Here is a 19714-nt window from a genome sequence, read left to right as displayed (position 1 = left end):
TTGGAAACTCATGGCAATACAAAGTGTCCACTTCACACCAGCGGTTCAAGCAGAGGCTGTTTTCAATGCATCGAAAGACACTAGACGAAGTGGCAGTGGAGAAAAATAAGAACTTGGCCAACAGTGAGCAAAATTACCCTCTGCGATATGCAGCAGCTTGAGGTTTATAACCATCACCAATGCAAGAAAATCAAGTGAAACCCAGAATATTATTAAGATCATACTGTTTAAAGTTATAAGTGTCAGCTTATTCATTCTCTGCCCCCTGCATCGCAGGCTTTTCGACATTTCACTCATGTCTGCAGCACCGTTGCTGGGAGATGGAGCTGTTAGTGACTGGTGAAAAGATGAGAATCCACCCACCGACATCCTCCTCTCCCATAACATATATATATATATTGCCAGTGAAAGAAGCAGCTGAAGAAGGAGGCCGTTCTCTCCTCCTCCTCTCCTCTCCTCCCCCTGTGTTATCCATCTGCACTGCTGTCTGTTGAGACTTGCTCTGCTGGATTGACACCATGACTGATTGTCTTTGGACCTGTGAGGGACATTAATTGACAGGACTCAAGATGAGTGTGACATGGACTTGGTCTTCTTCTACCTTTAATTGTTTCTCTCAAGTCCTGACAGGTGTCTGAGAGAGCAGGTAACCAGGTGAGGAAACTTTTATGATATTTGCTATCCTATTACCTTGTCTTTGATTCAGAGTAGAAATATGTGCTCTATTAAGTGTTCAATTTTGTCTTAAACTGTGCTTGGCATTAATAAGTTTGAGTCTCTTATCAGTCAGCATCCTGCGAAATGCTGGTGGGCAAGTGTACTTACTAAGTACTACAGGAGAGTTGATATACATTAACTCTCAGAACATTGTAAAACAAAATAAATAGAGAATGGGATAGTGTTTTATACAAGTTTAATAAAATTAAAGTAACTTGTATTTTAGATACTATATTGGCAGTTAGTTAGTTTTATGTTTTTGTTTGTTTGTTTTTACTCCGAAAAAAAAAAAGAAGCCACAGATTAATAGTGGAGTGTTTAAATGAATCAGTGTCAATGCATTTGTCGCTAGCCACCCCAGGCATATCAATATAACGTGCATAAGAAGTCGCTGAAAAATATCTAAAATATTCTTGATTTCCAAGGATTAATTTTATTAATGGCCAAAGTAAGAAACAAATGAAGACATCATTTGACTAATAACGTTACAACAGAAGCCTAAATTCATTAATAAAGAAATGAAAACTTAAAATTTAGTATTTATTTAGTATAACAAAATAAAAATGTTTTATTGTTATCAAAGGTTATTAGTAGTTCAGGGAAAATCTTGATTGATTTATTTTATTTTAGAGCCTAGTTTTACTCACCATGCATTTGTTAAAATCGTGTTGCAGTGTGTGTATGTGTTACCTCTTGTCATCATTGTTTCAGTATTTTCACATATTTTTTAACTCATTTCTTAGCAAAACGAGGATGTGTCAATCACTGGTCACTCCCACTCACTGCATATCTGCACTGATCTGTGAAGCATTGTACGAATGCATCCTTTCCCATCCATATTTAGAGATTTTTGTTGTTGTTGTTTTTTTGTTCTGTGACCGTGTTACTCGGACACAAATGGAATTTAAATCAAGCCCCTGAAAAGGGCAGCATTGCTCTTGGTGCCAGCAACTCAGTATCCCAAACTTTCAATAGACCAGCCAGTTATATAAACATAAGGCAAGAATGTCCTAATGACATTCACAGACCTATCATATATTTCCCAGTGATATCTCTCTGGCACAAACTTGATCTTATGAGAAAGGAGGGGAGAAACAGAATTTCTTTAATTAACTGCATTATTGCTGCAGTACAAGCAGGAAATTCGTTTGGCTTCATGATTCTGACATCAAACACTTTCAGATTCCGGTAGCTGTAAAGGCATCAGAAATCTTTCATCTTGCACTTTCTCTTACTTTTGGCTTTCTGTAATGTCTCCGTCATGGCCTTTGCATGGGCTGTCCCTGTGAATGTCTGGAGCCGCCCACACTGCCGTCTGGTTGCCAGATGTACTGTATTTCTTCGTGGCCCCCAGAAGGATTGGAACGGCTATCCTGTCACTGAGAAGAGAACCAGAGAGGCACTGAACGAGAAAGAGAAGAAAAAAGATTAGCAAAACATCGGTGGTTGCTGGAGTTGAAATAAAAGGCTTTTTAGGTTAAGATTCTGCTAGCAACAGGAAACTGAGTTCGTGTTGGCAGGATTTGCATTTAAAGACAGACCTGAACCCTTGCTGAAACTAAGATGCAAAAACCAAAGGATGTGAACACACGCGGCACAGCTGTGAGACCGTAAGCCATTCATTTAACAATCAAATACGACAGAGATGGTATGCACATGCAAATTTGATAGTCTGACTTACTTTTAGGACTGTAGAACACATTCAAAGCTTCAGTAATGTGTTTTATTAGGGGTTTTTGTTGCGCATTACATGTGTTGGGGTTCCAGGAAATTGAAGATTGTCTGGCTCTTTAAAAAGTGAAAATGTTAGAAATAACCCCATGTAAAATGACTTACATGTCTGCCTGTTTACTTTATATTAGTCACAGCATAAATCCTTATTCCAGCTCTGTGCAGATTATGGGTACGAGTGCCAGTGCAACTTCCCAGGCTGCTCCGTTTGCACCTACACACCAGGCTGATCACCAAGGGAACGGCATGGCTAAGCACAGACGCTCACTACATTCGGTTCACATTCGCAACAGCAAGGCCAAATCCATCATCACAAACAAGGTGGCCCCTGTTGTCATCACGTAAGTGACAAGTGCAGCATGATGATTTTTAAAACTGTCCGTAAGGGCCCTCATATGCACAAAATGTCACACCCATGTGCTACTCTTTGAGCAAAAACAATTGTAGATACCATCAACAGCTTCACTTTGACTTAAAGGGACGGTTTACCCAATAAACATTTCTGTCATCGTTTACTCACCATCCTGTTGTTCCAAACCTGTATGAGTTTCTTTCTTCTGTTGAACACAAAAATTTAGTGTAGTTATATAATTTGTAGAGGGTAAGTAAATAATGACAGAATTGTCATTTTAGGGTGAACTGTCCCTTTAAAGGAAAAGACAAACATGTATTATCAGTTGTGGGTTTTTAAATATATGACAATGTTCCTCTATACAGAAAAAACTGCAGGGAAGAGTTTCAGATTCATGACAAGATCCAATCTGCCAACTACTCGATGGGAAGGATATCTGACCTGCTGCCAGAGCACTACCTAGTGCTGGTATGTTTCACTTTTTGAGATTTAAACTAAATATTTAGAGCCTAACACTTTAAAAAGCCTGGAGGTGTAATGGAAAATGCAGTAATGAGCAGGAAATGTAGATCAATGATGGAAATGTCTTGTCATTTACGATTAAATAAGTTTTATGACTTGCTTTTATATTGTCCAGGGGGAGTTTTTTATGATACAGGATGTATACAATAGAGCTGATGTCTTAAATACTACAAAAAGCCACGGGTCCCCCAACTTCCGCAAGGTCAAGGGAAACTACCCCCTTTTTGGAATGGGCCAACCCAGCCTGAGTGGTTTCAAACAGGTCCTCCAGAGATTGCAGATTGACGGCTGTGAGGTCAGTGAGTGCTCCTTGTCCCCGTCCAGGATGAAAAGCAGGGAGGCACTTTCAATGAACACAGTTCACTTTGGGCATACAATTGAGGATTTACCTAAAAAAAATTGAGGTTTTAACCATCTTGACTAGCATATGTTCTGCAGATAGAAGTTCAAATATTGATCAGCTTAATTGCTGTTTGTCCCAAAAAATATGTGAACAGGAGGTGATTTTCATCTGTTTGAGAGAGGAACCAGTGGTCTTCTTCCGCTCAGATGGAGACTTTATTCCGTATACTCCCAGAGGAAGAGAGAACCTCCATGAGAACCTGCATGACCTAGACAGAGAGCTCAGCGCAGAGCAAATAGAGCTCTCCATCCGGAAAGAGGTCTGTTATAGAGCAGAACAAGTTATATGAGGAGGATCGCTTGCCATCCTTTTATGGTGAAATGTTGACAGAGGTCATAGTGTCTGCTCAGTGTCAGGTTTTAATACTCTGATATTTTCTCCAGTTGTGTGACTTTGCCAAGCTGAGTGAAAATATGTTCTATGTCTATAATGACATTGAGCATTTTAAAGATGAACCTCAGCAGGTACAGATTCTGTCAGAGGAGGACGTTCATGTCACTGAGGAGGTCTACAAAAGACCACTTTTCAGTCAGCCACAGCACAGGTAATTGCTCATATTTTATGACAGAATAAAATCTATACTGTTCAAAAGCTTGGGATTGCTATGTTTTTAAAGTTGCATTTATTTGATCAAAAATAAATACAATGAATTGTTACATATTGTTACACATTTTTACATCTTATTAGCAATGTTGCTTACAGCTGTTACATTATAAACGTTTTTACTGTTGCTTTTGATAAATGAATGCATACTTGCTGAATCAAAGTATTTTATTGACCCCAAACATAAAGGCATTTGAACAGTATCCAAAACGAATGATGATGCCATGGGAAAAACTTTTTTTTGATCCTTGTTTAAAAATAGCAGAAATCTGTTTTAAATGAAAGCCTGGCCAAAAGTAGTGCCCATAGATGCACAAAGACATGCAAATGTGAATCAAAACTAATCTTACTTTTTAGATTATTCTCTATTGTTTAATGATAATATCTGATGAATTTAGATATTACAGATTGCCGCTTCCTATGGAAGGGGCACCACTGGAGGAGACATTTGATGCCTTAGTAAATATACTCAGGGTAAGATCTCCATTTATATATATATATATATATATATATATATATATATATATATATATATATATATATATATATATATATATATACTTTTTTTTTTTTTTTTTTTTTTTCTACTTTCTAAGTTTAATATAACTCCATGTGAGCTCTGGTTTATTTATATCTGATGATTTGTGTCACTGAATTCATCCCAAGAACCCAGAACTTTAAACCTAGAGCTTGCCAGCAAACCATGTTTATATTTCACAGTCACCAGTAACATCAATCTCTGCAAGCCGTATTAACACAGACAAAAATCTGGACAATGTGCTTTTACAATTTCATGTACCCTTGTGTCCTCCAGGAGACCCCAAACCTCTCTTTGATGCGGGACGGCTCTAGACCTCTGCCTGCACTACTCTTCAGCTGCCAGGTGGGGGTGGGACGCACCAATCTTGGCTTAATTCTGGGAGCGTTAGTCTTCCATCACCTGCAGGGGGCATCAAAGAGCCCCAGGTACCTATAGGTCACTGTCAGTACAATTTAAATAACGGTTTACTTTCTCAAAGAAGTGCATTGCTTAATTAATAACACTTTGCTGTGGTAATATTGTGTTTTAAGGTCCATTCTATGTTTTAGTTCTATTTGCTCTTCATCTCTTTCACAGGCAAGAAATACAAAAGAGTGAACACAAATTGGATTTCCAAGTGATTCAGTTGCTAATCAGTCGCCTACCTAAAGGTCAACAAGTCCTTGATGAGGTTAGAGTGTATTAATGATGTTTGTAAAACTCTTAGTTCATGAAGTATTCCAGTTGCTTTCAAGGGTGTATTCAATTGCAAAAGTAGTAGAAGTAAACAGAAACTGAGCCTTTTATGTCTTATAAAACATATGACGCATTAGGATTTATTGAATGAATGGTTTTACATAACTCTTTTTGAGTGTATTTTTATGTATATGTACCATAGGTTGATGATGCTGTTGCCATGTGCTCTGAGATGCATAACATAAAAAATGCTGTGTATGAAAACAAACTAAAGCTCGAAGGCATTGGCGAAGATTACCAGATTCAAGTATGTTTCAACTAAAACGTTCTTGTGTCCGTGTAGTTAAACTGCTATAAAACGGTTTCTTATTTGCTTTTTTCTTTAAATAAAGGGCACAGTTGTGTCGTTTTACAGGTTTTTTTTTTCTACAGGGAAGCAGCACAAAAGACTATTTCCTGCAAAGAACACTTCAAAGTCTTGAACGCTATTTGTACCTATTAATATTCAATGCATATCTTCATGATCAGGTATTGCTAAACTAAATGCTACCATATTTAAATCATTTATTTCTGTCAGTATATGGCATTATTTGTATCATTTTTCTATTATCTGCTGTCTCTCTCGAACTATGTAGTATCCACAGGCATTTCCTCAGAACTTCAGTCAGTGGCTGTGTATGAACGCTTGGATCTACAGACTGCTGGCCAGCATGGATGGCTCTGAACTCTCAGCACCAGCCAGCCTTATAACTGATGGGATTCGAGTTCTGGTAAGGGCAAACAATTTTTGATTCACAGAACTTACTAAGAACATTAGTTTATGGTTATAGAAAACCTAAAACATAGCCAAAGGGAAATCATATGCTAACTTTACAGGAGCATTCTGTGTTTGCTGTGATGATGTAGAGATTATATATTATAACAGATAAAAATACACATATAGTAAAATATTTATTTGTAAAGCACATTTAAAATCAACAAAAATTGACCAAAGTGCTGTACAGAATAGAATACAATAAAAAAAGACTATAAAATTTTAAACACAACAATAACAAAACAAGAACTGAACCAATGATCAAGGGGTATTGAGGCAAGAGAGGATAGATATGTCTTTAGAGCAAACTTAAAAGTAGAAATCTGCACAGCAAACATGAATGTTAAAATAACCCAACAGCGGTATTTTTTCATGCCTGGTATCCAAATCCCACATTAATACATTAAGTTCACTTAAAAAGTAATATGTAATAACAATTACATAGTTATACTAAAGTATATTCATATGCACAGTTACAGTTTTTTTTTTTTACTTTATTCTTGAATAGTCCTTTTCTTGCTTGATATGCCAGTCTTTCTAAAAACAAATACTGACAGTATAGACTGAATCTCATTAACATGTGATTTTCTAGCCCTGCTCTTATCAGAGGCGAACTATGACCTCTTCCTCCTGTAGCTCAGCAGATTCTCCCTGAAACATAGGCATGTGCATTATACACATAACATCTTCATTTTGAAAGGTGTCCAGTGAGTTTTTAGCAACGGATTTGCTCAGTACATCCAAGGAGATGAAAGTGGCCAATTTCAGACGAGTTTCCAAAATGGCTCTATATGGGATGGCCCAGCCAAACTCTGAGGTAAATCCATTCTAAAGCTCATTTCAGCAGCCCAGGCTTCTAATCTGTGGCTGTCTGCTTAAGTCTACTAAAAAATAATCAAAGCTTGTTTGGGCCCATTTCAGGCTTTGGCTGTCGTGATGTCCTACCTGACAGACCAGAGGAGAGGACACTCTACAGTTCTCTGGCTGAATCTGCAGGAGGAGCTTGTGCTGGAGGCAAATGGACAAATGTTCACCCCACGAGAGCCAGGCTGTCTGGAACAGCCTATTCCAGTCTGTGTTCAACATCCACATCAGCTCCAGGTACAATTCTGTTCAGGGTTGTAGTAGTATGTATTAAATGGAATTGAAGAGTGTAGTTGTGGCTTTATGTAACGGGGCTGAACAGATATTTGTAGGTACAGCATACATGCTATGAGCGATGTAATACAGTGCAGTTTATTAAGCATTCAAAAACTGCCACGTTGTGATGTAACCATTGTATTTTAGTCTATATTTTATTCTTATTTTATTGCATGAGTATTTGATCCATTTATAGTCTTTAAAAATGTTTTTTCAGCTTTACAGGTGCAATAGCTTTTGATTTCATTATTAATTAAGAAGAAATTGAGCTGAATTTTGTTCAGTTTGTACCCACAAGAGCTGCTGCTGCGATCTAACAAACTAAGGAGCTTTAGCAATATGACCATCTCCACAGGAAATGGAACTGGCACTGAAGCAGGACGTCCTGGGGTGTGAGAAGTGGCTTGAGGTGATAACAGAGCAGGATAAACAGATGAGGATGTTTAAGACTTGTCACACCTTAGAGGAGCTCTTTGTCCATCAGAAGAGCATTCACCCAGGCCTCAGCTACCAGAGGATTCCCATGTCTGACTGCTGTGCACCTAAAGAAGAGGCAAGTGAATACACTATGAGCATGGTATAGATTTTACATTTTAGTTGAAATGTTTGCTCTCCCTCAGGTTTTTGACCACTTATTGGAGGCCTTGAAGAGCAGTCTGGCAGTAGACCCCAAATGTGCTTTTATCTTCAACTGTCATAATGGGAAAGACCGAACGACTGCAGCCATGGTGATCGCCACTCTCACCCTGTGGCACATTAATGTAGGTCATTTTCAGCCATCAGCTGTTTAAGTGGAAGGAGGAAATGAGAAATAAATGATAAATCTCATGGACATTGATTAGAAGAGGAAAAGTTTTTAAACTGAGCTTCGTAAACCTGGCTCTGTTTTCCTTCAGGGCTTTCCTGAGTGTGAAGAAGATGAGATTGTTAGTGTTCCAGACGCCAAGTACACCAAAGGAGAGTTTGAGGTACTTTGAGGTTGTGTTTCTTTCAACAGCTGCCAGTGCCAGCATTAAAATAAAAATTTTGTTAATTTTGAACATATAAATTCTATGATTAATATACCTAACCATACAAAGTAAATGAATGTGTTTAGTACATTAAATATAAAATTTTTCTATTATAGAAATAGATAAAAAAAAACATTTGATTTGATTGAATTGTGACCCATGCATGCATGTGTGCGCGTACTGTACAGGTGGTGATGCAGGTGGTAAGGTTGTTACCTGATGGCCATCGGGTGAAGAGAGAAGTGGACGTCGCTCTGGATGTTGTTAGTGAGACGATGACCCCCATGCATTACCATTTGCGGGAAATCATCATATCCACTTACAGACAGGTAAAATGTGATATGAAGAAACTTTTATGTTGTTCATTTGACTATTTTTATGTGTTTTGCATGCAAAAACCTCAGCAGGAAAAGTCAACTAAAAAAGGTCAGGACAGTCAGTGCTTTTAGGAGCCATGTTGAATAATAGATTGCTTCCAAAGCAATTATTTTTGTACCTAACATAGCCTTGTAAAGGCTGTATAGGTACAATTTTCTCATTTGTGCTGATCTGCTGAAAAGGACCAAGAGATTAGTAATGCCCATTGCAGTGCATCAGCTTAGAGCACTCTGAATGCATTTAATTTAAGGCTGAAAAACATGTTTTTATTTGAAAGTGAAGACCTTGAAAAACAGCAGCGTAATAAATGAGCAGATAGCTGTCCAAAAGACTGCTTTGAAAAGGTCTGCAAATACTTTGTTAGGGTCCAAGACTTTATATTTTTATCTTTTTAAATATATTCTGAGATACTAGTGCAACTCATTTGTGTCCCAAATATACATTATGAGTTATATTGTTATCAACAGTTGTTACAGAAGCTCACAAATCTGGTGAAACGTATTTCTTCTGTGTGATACACAGGAATGTAATTCAAGTGCTTATCTAAGATGAAGTATCATGTTTGTATTTGTATTTGCACTAGTTGATCAATATTTATGTCTTAATTCATTTACACCAAACTTTGGGTTTAAAAAAAGTCTTTTGGCATATTTATTTAAACATATTCCAACTGCTAATAGAGGTGACGCAAATACCTGATCCTGCTCTCCACCTCATGTCCTTTCTTGTCATCTCCTTTACTGTCTCTGTTAATAAAACATGGAAAAGATGAAAAATTCTTATTTTCTGATGGGTAAATCATTTGCATGTAACATTATTCTGGCATTTTTTCACACATTTTTGTAAATTATCTAATCAAAAGATAGAGGTTCAGTAGATTTTTAAGGAAATTAATGTCAAGAACAGAAGTTTTAATACGAATATCAGTCAACCAAGCAATGTGCACCTCGATGTAAACACTGATGTAATCACTTGTGTAGATGTCAGAGGCTGTTTAAACCACATGAAACAAACATACCAAAGTGAATGGACATTGAAATGAATAATTGTATAATTTTAATAAGAATGATTGAACAGCTGATTATGTGATGCCATCAGCATTTTGTCACAAATAGCAAGGAAACTAGAGGAATAACAATCAGTTCACCGGCACTTCTTCCCCCTCAGATTAAGATGGCTAAATCAGAGGCTGACGCTCAGTGGTTGCGGTTAAGGAGCTTGCAGTACCTTGAGCGTTACATTTATCTTATCCTGTTCAACTGCTACCTCCATCTGGAGAAGAAAGACTCCTGGAGGCGATCCTTCAGCCAGTGGATGTACCAGGTGAAGTCTGAACAAAACATTTGTAATATATTCAAACTTACATGATATATTTTTTATTGCAGTGACCTAGTAAGAGTGCAGAATCTTAAATTTCTTGTTCAGTTTATCTCATAGTTTTTTTTTGGTTTGTTTTTTTCGTTTACAAAACACACAAAAAATATTTTGAGGTTTACTCGGCGGCCATCTTTGAAACGCCTCTCGTGCATCCAAGTGCAGCTCCTATCTCTTTCCATGGGGAAACATCAAATTCTCCAAAACTGTTCACTAAGCTTAGGATAAAATTATATATTTGAAATCAGCAAATAATTCTGATAACAACTGTTTAATAAATGTTGTTACTTTTGCTCAGATAGTGTTATAAAAAGCTTATTTCTCAGGCTAGATCAGCCAGTGCGCATACGCAGACCTAAAAGCGTGTCTCAGATCGCTGACTGTTTCTATAGCAACCGGGACTAATAACGGCAGCAACAATGAATGCGCTGATCTTACTGATAAGTGATTGTCTCTTTCAATCAGAAGGTGTTGCATTTTTCCCCATTTAAAACTATACGAGTGACATGTTTTGGGTATTCTATAGTCTTTGGTACAAATGACCCTGTTTTTGTTTTAAAAATCAAGTTAAAAGTATAAAAGTGTGCTGTTTTGAAGATATCTTTTCGAAAAAATTTACAATGGAAGTTCACTTTCAGTTTTAAGAAAGATGCAGGTATAACTTGCCACTTATACTCGACACACAAGCCTATCTTGAGAAGCTGATGGGAGGACACCCATGGTGCAGCAGGCCAGTGCCTTGTGGAAAGATGAATGGCTGATCGCTTATCTGGCTCACTGTGCTCCAGCTAAACATAGAGTTCCATGAAACATTCATGGGAAAATGTCAGTCTGTCAATATGAAGTTGTAAATGTATTCAGTCTAATTCTGAGGTTTCCTGAGTCAAACCTGAGGTTATAGCCACATCTGTTATCCCCGGATTGAAGGGGTCTGAGAATTGGAAGCCTGTTAGGCACCTAGTGTTTTCTTACTTTTTACATTTGGAAATTGTCCAATAACACAGATGAATTTTAAGTTTTCAGTGTAACATGATCAGAAATCCTTCTAAAATTCTGATTTGATGCTCAAGAAACATTTCTTATTATAATTAATATTAAAAACACTGATTAATATTGTGTATAAACCATGTTCCTTTTTTTGGGGGGTGGGGTGTTCTTTGAATAGAGGGTTCACAAGAACATCCTCAATTTAAAATAGAAATATTTTGTACCATTCTAAATGTCTTTTCTGTCCGTGCTGAATAAAGGTATTTAAAATGGTAGTGTATTTATTGGATAACACACTCGTTTAACCTGTTAACTGTCACTCACGTTTTTGAAGATAGACTTGAATGTGCATGATACAAACCTAAATATTTCTAATTCATGATTTCTGAGGGTGCACTCGTGTCATAAATTAATCTATTACTTTTCCTACATAATTTTTAACAAAAAATATTGGTATAATATATATTTTCTATATCTTAGTCTTAGACCTTTCCAACGATATATATAGTTTGTCAAGATTAGATTAAATTTGATTGTAATATAGTATAGTCAACGTAGGCGTCCCGTATACGGGACGGGGTGACATTTAACAGGTTAAAGAACCCTGCTCTAACAGATATCGTTAAACTAGAACTGTTTAGCAAGAGGTTATCACCTCATTTGACCACTGAACAGTCTGTCCTCTTGTCTACAACGAAAAGCATCCCAATTGTTCTTGAGGTAGATTTAGCTGGTCAAGCACTTTGTAGGTTTTTATGAAAGCTGAGCTCTGTGTTTTTCTATCATGAAGTACATTGAAAATGCATCAGTTTAATATTCTGTCAAGGCAAAAGCATTTTACTGTCCTCCTGCCATCCTTTAAGGACAAGTGAGCAGCTGCGCCACTTATGAACATAAGTGTAGGTCTTGCAGTAAGCCCCACTTACCCACACACACACGCAAAGACGTGAATATAGATATGCATTTATAAGTTGTGCTGGTTTGCAGGTGGCAGCTAGAGCTGGTGTCTATGCCATCCTCAACCATCTGGGCTTTTCTGAGTTTGAGAACCCTGACGACTCTCCGATGGCCAGGCTCCGTTTCCGCTGGCTCCCACACAGTGTCCAGTCTATTCCCATGCGAGGGCAACTTATTTAGAAAGGCACAGTATGTTGAAATGACTAAATACTGACTCACATTTCATGAATATGTTTTTATTACAATTTCTGTCAGACTCATTAAATCAAGAAATGATTTCATGCATACTCTTACCTTATATCTTTTGGCTTGACAGTGTTGTTTTGTCACACAGAAGATGGTTAACCTAATAAACCATACATTAATGCTAATAAAAAATGTTAATGCTGACCTTATATGCACACTGTTTATGAAAAATATCACCTCATTTGTATACGAAACATTTAATTAATTGAAATTTTACTTAATGTGACAGTCTTGCTGGATGATCATTTGTATTCATGTACATTGTTATTAAATTATACATATTTCTAGAACAATTTGCTTCATTAAGTCATTATATAAAAAGGTTAAGTGTGTTATTTGTCCATTTGGGTCCTTTAGGGATCATTTAATAATTCCATTCAGTTAACTGAACTAAAGGGGGAAAATAGCACAGCTCGAATGTTTGAATAGTTTGAAGTTTTAGAATGAACAATCTGATGATTGACATAATTCCTAACCTTCTTGTCCTTAAGACGTGAATTGTACATAAAAACCGGCTGTTCCTTGTCTACACTTCAGTTTAAAAATAATGTCAATTTTGAAATTGGTTTTAAGGCCGATTCACTTTACGATTTCTTACAGGTTCTAGGTTTGCTATAATCATTGCCTGACTGTACATTATATGGATGAGATTGTCCAATCAGAATCAAGTATTCAAAAAATAATAATAATTATAATTAATTTAAGACATAGCCAGTTCAAATGCAAGCTGTGTAACGTTTTAAACAAGTTAAATTCATTTTGATTACCTTTTTTGTATAGTAGGGAGAAATAACTCATGCAGTCTTAGGCACAAGATGGCTTGTTTGTCTCTGATCTGTCTGTGGGTAGAAGGTGAAATGAACCCTGCTTGGCACTCAAGATCAGTGAAGAGCCATGTGCTTTGGAGAAACTGTATCTCATACATACTTTAACCTGCCATCTGTAGTCCTCCCAGCATTCTCTTGTTATTCTTAGCTCTGTCTCATATCATGATTATAAACAGCCCTGTAGCTTGTGTCAGGAGACCTGTGCTACACTGTGGAGACTGAACACTTTGTTGGTTTCATTCTTGGATTCTCTTATCTTCCTCGGACTCAGCTTATTCCAATACTCAGTTTTTTGAATGTCTTTTATTTTGGGAGATATTGTAAGATATTTTGAGATATCATTTAAAAAAATTTTTTTGCTGATATTCCATAAATTTGGGGGCACAAGCACTTTCTCGCCTTCTCAGCTAAACCATATATCATCCTTTTATATAAGGCAGTGACAGCTGTTGAGAAATGTTTCCAGATATATCCTGCGTATACGATAAAAATACATTCTACATCACTGATCCAAATCTACAAGCATCCTGACATTCATAAGTCATAGTGGATTGTGTCTGTATATCATTACACAGACAGAAAAAAAAACATTTTTAGGCAATTCTTGTCATAATAGTCATCGTTGTTGTTGCTGGGCTTCATAGTTTAGTTTCATAGAAAAATTTACACAAACATTTTTTTTTTTTGACTCATTTAGCATTGCATCACTTGCTGGCCTATGGATTATCCGCAGTTAATAGGTGCTGTCAGAATGAGAGATTAAACAGCTAAGAAAATCCTCACAATAATCAACAAGTAAATCAATTAATGTCTTGTGAAGTGAAAAAGCTGTTAAAAAAAACATTGAGGCATCTTAACTTCAAAGCATTGCTTTAGTCCATAATCCATAATAATGCTTCCTCCAATGAAAAATTAAATCCCCCGTTTTCCTCTCACATCAAAATCCACTGATTTGTTTGTTTAGAATTGGTTTGGACTTGTAAACAGTGTTTGATCTTGCCATATTTCTTGCTCTGTGCATATTAGATGACTTTTTCGCTTGAAGCAATATTATATGACTACACTAGAGGAAGGAACAGTTTGAAGATAAAACTGTTTTATGTATTTATTTATTACAAACATGCAGCTTTTTGATTCATAAGATAGAGTGGAGTTGTCAGTTACTTGTGGATCATTGTGAAGTTTTTATCTGTTGTTTGAACGCATTCTGATGGCACCCATTCACTGAAGAGGCTGCCTTGTTGGGCAAGTGATGTAATGCTAAATGTCTCTGTTTTTTTTCCAATTAAGAAACAAACCAATCAACATATTGAAAGACCTGGGAGTAGAACTAGTCTTTAAAAACTTTGTCCATCGTTCCTCCATGTCATGTCATGTCTAAAATACAACTATATTCCACTGACCTGTGTTTACATATTATTTCAGGCCAAGGTGTTATTGGGAACAGTGACAGTAGAAGCGCTCAGCTCTGAATTCAGATTTCATTTCATTGCTTGAAGCAAGAACTGGAGCTATGGCTGTATTTGGGTTTAATAGACAGTACAGTATAATGAGGACAGGACTGTCAAGGAGCATTTATTAGAATAATGCTGAGGATAATTTTTTTTACAACCATTGCCATACCGGCAAGATGATAGAGAGGTAATAACTTAATCTTCTGCATATTAATAATAATGTTTTAATATAATACAGCATTTCCTGCAAATATTCCATTCAGTCAAAAAAAATCACTTAACACTTAGTTGAGTCAGTTTATTTATTTTGTTTTATCACTGCCGTGGTATTCATCACTGAATCCTTAAGCATTAGTTAGTTGAGGATGTATTTGGATTTGATATATTGTATAAGGACAGGGATCATTACACATATTAATACAGAAAAATACATATTCTCATATTTTCGATTACACAAAAATTGATGCAATGAACACAGAATAATTTTTTCCCTGGAATATAAATAAAGTTTTGTTGAAATGTAAGTTTAGAAAAAAAAATACAAGAAATAATGTTCAATCAGTAGCAGTCTATAGAGGCTTCTCGGTCTAATCCAGTTCTTTCAGAAGACTGAAACTGTTGAGAGAGCCTTTCTTTAGATGAATAATTTCATCTAATAAAAGTCTTCACTCCTCTGCAGTCAACTAATTAAACACCTACTTCCTTCTCTGATTTTCCTTTGCTGATTATACTCAAACAGTAATGATCCTCATCTATGTTAAACAATGAGATGCACTTTCAGATCCAAACCCACAAGAGCACTTTGATCACTCATTTATTCTAATTTATTCTAATCCCTTGAAGGCTCATCAGAATACTATAGCATAATTAATACAAGTACAAATGCGCTGCAACCTCAAATTAAATGAATCTGAACACATTGCTTCATACAGAATAGAAAGTGATTTAATGATCTGCTCTTGTAGCATCCATTGAGGTTTAGTAATACCCATCTCATGATCCCATGCTCCCTCAGACAGCAGAGCAGGACCTGAACACACTCCCACAGAAGACTTCTCATTAGTGCTACAGTTTGTTGTTGCCCTCAAACTGCTCTGTAGCAATTTACAATGGAGAGATGCTTTCAGCCATAATACAGTGTTGTGCTCTGATATAATGTTTAAAGGAGCCATATGCAAAAATTTAGGTAAAAATATTCCATAACATGACCTACACGCATTAAAAGAATGAGAAGAAATAAGGGCGATGATGTCATTAAAAAAATGTCAAGTTATAGTGCTGCAGAGATATCAACCTTAATTAGCATTAGCATTACTAGCCCCGGCCCGACAGGTGTCGTAATACCAGTTTATATATGAAGAGTTCAGATGCAAAAACCTCTAAATGCCATCTGAAATTTTCATCTAAAATTAGGATTTTTATCAGGCTCCTATATTTATATTCAGTTATTTCACTTTACTAGCCTGGAAAAGGACCTGCACATCACAATTAAAGTAAAATGACTCAACCTAAGCATAGGACCTTGATAAAAATCCTAATTTTAGATGAAAATTTCAGATGGCATTTAGAGGTTTTTGCATCTGAACTCTTCATATATAAACATATATATATATATATATATATATATATATATATATATATATATATATATATATATATATATATATATATATATATATATATATTAACTTTTTATGAATAGAATGTTCCAATGAATAGCACTGTTTGAAATATATATGAATCTATTATAACATATCAAATGTTTTTACTTTCACTTTTGATGTACCAACCCAATTCCAAAAAAGTTGGGACACTACAAATTGTGAATAAAAGCAGAATGCAATGATGTGGAAGTTTCAAATTTCAATATTTTATTTAGAATACTACATAGATGACATATCAAATGTTTAAACTGAGAAAATGTATAATTTCAAGGGGAAAATAAGTTGATTTTAAATTTCATGGCATTAACACATCTCAAAAAAGTTGGGACAAGGCCATGTTTACCACTGTGTGGCATCCCCCTTTCTTTTTATAACAGTCTGCAAACGTCTGGGGACTGAGAAGACAAGCTGCTCAAGTTTAGGAATAGGAATGTTGTCCCATTCTTGTCTAATACAGGCTTCTAATTGCTCAACTGTCTTAGGTCTTATTTGTTGCATCTTCCTCTTTATGATGTGCCAAATGTTTTCTATGGGTGAAAGATCTGGACTGCAGGCTTGCCATTTCAGTACCCGGATCCTTCTTCTACGCAGCCATGATATTGGAATTGATGCAGTATGTGGTCTGGCATTGTCATGTTGGAAAATGCAAGGTCTTCCATGAAAGAGATGACGTCTGGATGGGAGCATATGTTGTTCTAAAACTTGGATATACCTTACAGCATTGATGGTGCCTTTCCAGATGTGTAAGCTGCCCATGCCACACACACTCATGCAACCCCATACTATCAGAGATGCAGGCTTCTGAACTGAGCGCTGATAACAGCTTTGGTTGTCCTTGTCCTCTTTAGTCCAGATGACATGACGTCCCAGTTTTCCCAGAACTTCAAATTTTGATTCGTCTGACCACAGAACAGTTTTCCACTTTGCCACAGTCCATTTTAAATGAGCCTTGGCCCAGAGAAAACGCCTGCCCTTCTGGATCATGTTTAGATATGGCTTCTTTTTTTTAGCCGGCAACAGTGAATGGCATGGTGGATTTTGTTCACCGACAATGTTTTCTGGAAGTGTTCCTGAGCCCATGTTGTGATTTCCATTACAGTAGCATTCCTGTATGTGATGAGGTGCCATCTAAGGGCCCGAAGATCACAGGCATCCAGTATGGTTTTCTGGCCTTGACCCTTACGCACAGAGATAGTTCCAGATTCTCTGAATCTTTGGATGATACCTTTATTGATACCTGTCCCAACTTTTTTGGAATGTGTAGCTCTCATGAAATCCAAAATGAGCCAATTTTTGGCGTGACATTTCAAAATGTCGCGCTTTCAACATTTGATATGTTATCTATATTCTATTGTGAATAAAATATAAGTTTATGATATTTGTAAAATATTCCATTGCTTTTTACTCACAATTTGTACAGTGTCCCAACTTTTTTTTAAATCAGGTTTGTATTTAATGTGTTCTTGCTAAATAAAAGTAAAAAAATAATAAAAATAATATTTTTTGTAAATGTGTGGTGCTTGCTATTACTGCCATATTTTTTTATCCACTTTAACCCAAATTCAGTTGGCTTCTGCCACTGATAATGAGCTATATAATATCAAAAGAAATGTTTCATAAACATTTCACCATGTATATTATGGTTGATTACAACTACATGTAGCTGAGTTCAGCAGTGTCATCTTTTCATGTTTGAATAGAATACACAAGAAATGGCTGTTGATACAGTACTTATCAAGTGCCCTTTAGAGGATGTCATCTTTTTTTTGTAAAGCTCTCAGAGTTCCACTCAGTGCCCTGCCTAATAAAGATTCTGCTATAATACAAAGAACCACTAATGATGCGCTGAATGAAGCTGCTCTTGGTGGTTGTCAAGGTTCCACTGTGAAAGTCTGACATGAGTTGACTGATTCCATGGTAATACTCACCTCAGCACAGACCCCAGAGATAAAAGCCACTCAATATATTTGTCTTCATTCAAGACCTCAACCTGCATAGGTTCACCAAGTGCTGATGAAACATGAAGATCTTTGCCTTGATTTATAATGGATTCATTCTCATTTGTATCTTAAATGATGCATTTACATTCTCACAGCTATTGTCTTAAAATTGTCCTAAGTATTTATTTCATACATTTAAATTTGTTCAAATACAATAAAAGCACAATGGCCTATTCATCAAGTTAACATTTATATAAAGTAAGAAAAACAATCCGTAAAAATATGTGGTTGGTTTTTAGATTAAAAAATAACTATTGTCTGACTCATTACTATAGTCAGTTGTAAATATAAGATTGAGACTGGAGTGTTGGGTGAGGATACATGTAAAAATAAGTGGAGCAAAATAGATGCATATATAAGAAAAAACATCTTTCTGTGAGCTGCCAGATCAAACAGACATTAATTCAAATTGATTATGGAGCACCAGCATGTGTCAACATCTGTGTCCCCTCTGGAGTTCTCCACTTGTATCTTGAGCCAAATGTCTTGATACGTTTGCTTAATTTCATCTTTCGTGGAAACAGTAATGATTTGGACAGGTTCTTGAGCCAAATCTCTATTGAATATTGATTGCATTGCCAAACAACCACAAGTTAAAGAAATTAAAAAAGTGAACTTGTATGAAGTTACATTTAGGTTAAGCTGTCCTATCAGCACATGGATTGATGCCTCTAGTTTAAACAATTGAATTGATTCTAATTCTTACAATATGAGATATAACAGACTAATTGAATAAATAAATACCACATTCCTGAGTTAATCTTTCACTGATTTACAAATAAAAATGTAGCTTTCTCTTTCTTTCTTTCTTTCTTTCTTTCATTCTTTCTTTCTTTCAAAGTAAAGCATTGTCCCATGTCTCAAGAATCATATGGAATGACAATATACAATTCGCAATGAAGGTAAATATGACAAAAATAAATCTATTCAGAATTGTTATCCTACAACAATAATAAACAATAATAATATTTTATTTATAAATCTAATATTTTTAGTAGTTTTATTTACCACATTTATTCTTTGTTCATCATTATACAGTATGTTTCATATATGTTTTATATATTTTTTCTGCAGAGGTTAAAAAGTGTTTGTTTTTTTGTTTTTGTTTAAGATCATATTGTGCAAGTGATCAGGTATTGTATACGATGTGTATATTTTGGATTCTAATGAGCACAAACTTAGTGATCCGCCTTCACACACATTCATGAGAGTTAAAGCAGGCGCCTCACTATAGGTTCTGTGACAGTCGAAGGTGTGTCATATAAAATCCTCCTCATCAAGGGAGCTGCTGCTGCTGACTGCTTCTGTGAAGAGAGAGA

The 19714-nt window shown here is 36.1% G+C and overlaps 1 protein-coding gene across 2 annotated transcripts; it reads left to right on the top strand.

Annotated features, from left to right (window-relative positions):
• Positions 1–398: 398 nt before the first annotated feature.
• On the top strand, positions 399–12737 carry LOC113096113 (paladin-like). 2 transcript variants are annotated; one of them, XM_026261520.1, is made up of 21 exons: positions 399–654; positions 2044–2327; positions 2604–2789; positions 3166–3268; positions 3438–3617; positions 3820–3984; positions 4109–4269; positions 4727–4802; positions 5143–5294; positions 5446–5539; positions 5747–5851; positions 5977–6072; positions 6180–6314; positions 7059–7175; positions 7280–7459; positions 7854–8051; positions 8119–8259; positions 8395–8466; positions 8697–8837; positions 10054–10209; positions 12235–12737. In XM_026261520.1, exons 2-21 carry the CDS (start codon positions 2281–2283, stop codon positions 12382–12384), a joined length of 2655 nt encoding a protein of 884 aa, XP_026117305.1. In that variant the 5' UTR covers positions 399–654; positions 2044–2280; the 3' UTR covers positions 12385–12737. The 2 variants fall into 2 exon arrangements, with proteins under 2 accessions (XP_026117305.1, XP_026117306.1); XM_026261521.1 differs by lacking the exon at positions 2044–2327.
• The last annotated feature ends 6977 nt before the right edge of the window (positions 12738–19714 follow it).

Source organism: Carassius auratus, unplaced genomic scaffold (genome assembly GCF_003368295.1).
Source record: "Carassius auratus strain Wakin unplaced genomic scaffold, ASM336829v1 scaf_tig00215878, whole genome shotgun sequence".
Classification (NCBI taxonomy): Eukaryota; Metazoa; Chordata; class Actinopteri; order Cypriniformes; family Cyprinidae; genus Carassius; species Carassius auratus.
The sequence above is the reverse complement of the archived record's forward strand: the minus strand, read 5'-3'. Positions and strand labels throughout refer to the sequence as shown.